The 3,812-nt window shown below is 37.9% G+C and overlaps 1 protein-coding gene across 1 annotated transcript in view; it reads left to right on the top strand.

Annotated features, from left to right (window-relative positions):
* Window positions 1–3,474, top strand: part of LOC106871942 (rhomboid-related protein 3) — a 297,954-nt gene extending 294,480 nt beyond the window's left edge. Inside the window, exon 8 of the mRNA XM_052975292.1 lies at window positions 3,437–3,474. Within this exon, the coding sequence (XP_052831252.1) occupies window positions 3,437–3,474 (38 nt within the window). The remainder of the gene's footprint in view (window positions 1–3,436) is intronic.
* Window positions 3,475–3,812: the final 338 nt, after the last annotated feature.

Here is a 3,812-nt window from a genome sequence, read left to right as displayed (position 1 = left end):
CACACACACACACACACACATATATACCAGACAAGAAAATGAAAATGGTGTTGGTAGATAGATTCATTCCCGGTTGTGATCATTTCAAATGGCTGGAAGAACTATTTCGTCAGTACACAAATGTGGTTTCTACATATATATTTATGTAAATCCAAACAATAATCAACCAGTCAATTAATTAATTAATTAATTAATTAATTAATCAATTAATTGGCGAAATAGGTTGCTCTCGACCGTTCTCAATCAGACTTTAATGTGGTGATTATGGTAGATTTTTAGTTTCCAAACATAGGTGGATGTGGAATAATGGCTCAGTAGCAGAGTTATAAATATCAAGAATTTTCAAAACAAGGTAACTGAACAGATGAAGATTATAGATAAGTGATTAGCAAATTATTTTCTTGTGGTCTATTATCTCCATCAACTGGATTATCTCGATAAGGAAATAATTGTCTGTCCTTAATCTTTTATCTTCTACTTGTTGCAATCATTAGACTGCGGCTATGCTGGGGCACTGCTTTGAAGAATTTGACCCTAGAAATTTTTTTTTTTTTTAAACCTGATACTTATTAAATTGGCCCCTTTTGCCAAACTACTGGCTTCCATGGATGTAAAGACACACCAGCTGTCAAGCAGGGTGGTGGGGCTGAAAAACACAGACACAAAGTCTCCCACCCCTATACAGATATGTCAATTTTCCAACTAAAATTCTTCAAGGCAGTGCCCCCGCATAGCCCCAGTCTAATGACTGCAACAAGTAAAAGATAAAAGATTAAGGACAAACAATTATTTCCCTATCGACATAATCCAGTCAATGGAGATAATAGACCACAAGAAAATAATATGCTAATCACTTATCTATAATCTTCATCTGTTCAGTTACCTTGTTTTGAAAATGCTTGATATTTAGAACTCTGCTACTGTGCCATTCCACTTCCACAGAGAGAAAGACGAACAGAGATAGAAAAAGACAGACAGAGACAGATGGAGAGACGGACAGACGGAGAGGCAGACAGACAGACGGACGGAGAGGCAGATGTAGTCGGGTTGTTACCTAACACTCCATTTCAAAGTGTTCACGATATCAGTGAAGATCTGATCAAAGACTTTGCAATTATAAGAAAGGAGAAAACTTTTGAAATATAAATAAAGTGGAACTATACAAAAAAAAAAAAAAACCATCTTCCATGTTACTGTTAGTTTTGTTTCCTTTTGAAAAATAAAAATGTATTTTATGGTTTAGTGTTGTTTATATTTTGAATTACATATATATATATGGGGGCACCAAATTCTTTTTAAGTACTTTGGGCCCTGAGGGCAACAACCCTCAGGTCAAATCACAAAATGGATCACCAAGCTACAGGTCACTGACATTCAGGTCTGTTTGGATCCTGTGTATTACAAGTCTAATTTATAAATTTACACTTAAAAAATACAATGTGTCAATATTGCAATAATAGTTATGTCGGCCAGACATACATGATCAATTAAAGATGACTTACTATGCATTCACAAAAGCAAGTTATGTGTTTGTTTTTACAAGATTATTACAAAACCAAACTAATTAGAAATATTCACAGAAAAATACTAAAATACTTGTTAAAATCAATACTAGGCAAAGAACAAGGAAACTAAATCTATCTCTTTTCTTTTTCCTTTACTTAAGTAGACATAATTCTATCTTTAATAAATAAATAATTATTCACAGAAAAATAGAAAAAAAACTATCTTTATTTAAATAATTATATTTATAATGAAAAAAAGTAACAAAAAAATTAACACCATAAATACATTTTCTAATTATTAACGAAATTCAAAATTAACAAACTATGGAAATATCTGACTAATTAAGAGAAGAGATTAAACTGTGTGACCCATTGCTGTAATCTGCACTCAACATAATACAAACAACCATCTGGAGATTCCCTTCTCCAACCACAACCAACACTCAACTCTCTGAATATTCTCCCACTGCCTACACTACAATTTATTGAGATACCCTCTGAATAATGCTTCCCCTCAAACATAACCTACATTCACCTTCTAATTACTCCACCATCAACACCCTCCATACCTTAACCTGCACTCCACTCAGGACATTGAGCAACACTCTAAATGTTTCTTCTCTCACCCATAATCTGTGCTCAAACACTAATACTCCACCACCACCACCACCCACACCGTGGACTACACGCACTCTCTAATACCACCCCATCTCCACCTCAACTCAGTATATCAAGTTACACTCTCAATACTTCTTCCTTTAACGATAAGCTGTACTAAGACACTAATAACCCATCACCAACAGTAGCTGGAGGTGAGAGACTGAGGGAAGGCTGAAAAAGCAGGGATCCAAATGGAGAGAAGCAGAAAAGACAGTCCAGAGTCAAAGAAGAAAACTACAGCTGCCACTTGGAATTTAGTGTGACTTGTTAACATATCACCTGCTTTTTGGTCTAATGACTGTAACAACAAACAGAATAAAAGATACACACCTGATGGGATTCTTTCAGTTTCCATCAACCAAATCCACTGACAAGTTATTGTTTGGCCTGTGGCTATACTAGAACACACTTGCGCTAGGTACCCCATGGTGGAACTGAACCTGGAACCATGAGGTTGGTAAACAAACATCTTATTTCTTTATTGCCCACAAGGGGCTAAACATAGACGGGACAAACAAGGACAGACAAAGGGATTAAGTCGATTACATCGACCCCAGTGCAACTGGTACTTAATTTATCGACCCCGAAAGGATGAAAGGCAAAGTCAACCTCGGCGGAATTTGAACTCAGAACGTAGCGGCAGACGAAATACCGCTAAGCATTTCGCCCGGCGTGCTAACGTTTCTGCCAGCTCGCCGCCTACATACAGCCATGCCTGATTACCTCTGGCACTACTACTACTACTACACAAACTACAATACTATCAACAGCACCACCACTACCACTATTAACCACAGCAATACCATAGCCAATACCACTACTAACAAGTCATAACACCACTGTGACCAATACCGCAACAACAATCACATCAACACTACCACCACCACAACATTAACTACAACAACACCAACACTACCTCATTAACCACACCCTCAGAACACCGCTGCTCTTATTATTATTATTATGGCAACACTACCACCACAACATTAACTACAGCATCACCAACACTACCTCATTAACCACACCATCAGAACACCGCTGCTCTTATTATTATGGCAACACACACCGTTATTAGAAAAGCTGATAGAATGGTAGTACTACCACCTCAACATCATGACATCAACCACACCACTACCATCCCTGCCATGACTACCACCACTGTATAATGAATGCTCGTATTAGTTAGGTCATTCACCATTTCTTATATAAATGATCACAGTTTTATAAAGAGCCTTTTATATAAAATGATTCTTTTTCATTTTATTGATTAGTTATGACTTCCCATCATACAACACCACCTCTGCCGTAGCCACCGCTACTATCACCACCATTACTACCATTGCCACAACATACCTCCACAACCACCATCGCCACCATCATTTCACCTACCACTACAACCATTGCCATAACCACTGCTACCATCACTACCACAACACACCTCTACAAACACCACTGTAATTGTCATCACCAACACTGCTACCACAACAACCACCATCACCACTACCACAACTATCAACATTACCACTACCACCACCTCTACCATCCTCACACCACAAACATCATCAACCACTACCACCACCACCACCACCACCAAAACACTCACTACCATCAACAACTATCACCACCACCACCATCTCAACTACCATT

This window comes from Octopus bimaculoides, chromosome 21 (assembly GCF_001194135.2).
Source record: "Octopus bimaculoides isolate UCB-OBI-ISO-001 chromosome 21, ASM119413v2, whole genome shotgun sequence".
Taxonomy (NCBI): Eukaryota; Metazoa; Mollusca; class Cephalopoda; order Octopoda; family Octopodidae; genus Octopus; species Octopus bimaculoides.
This window is presented reverse-complemented; position numbering and strand designations above follow the sequence as displayed.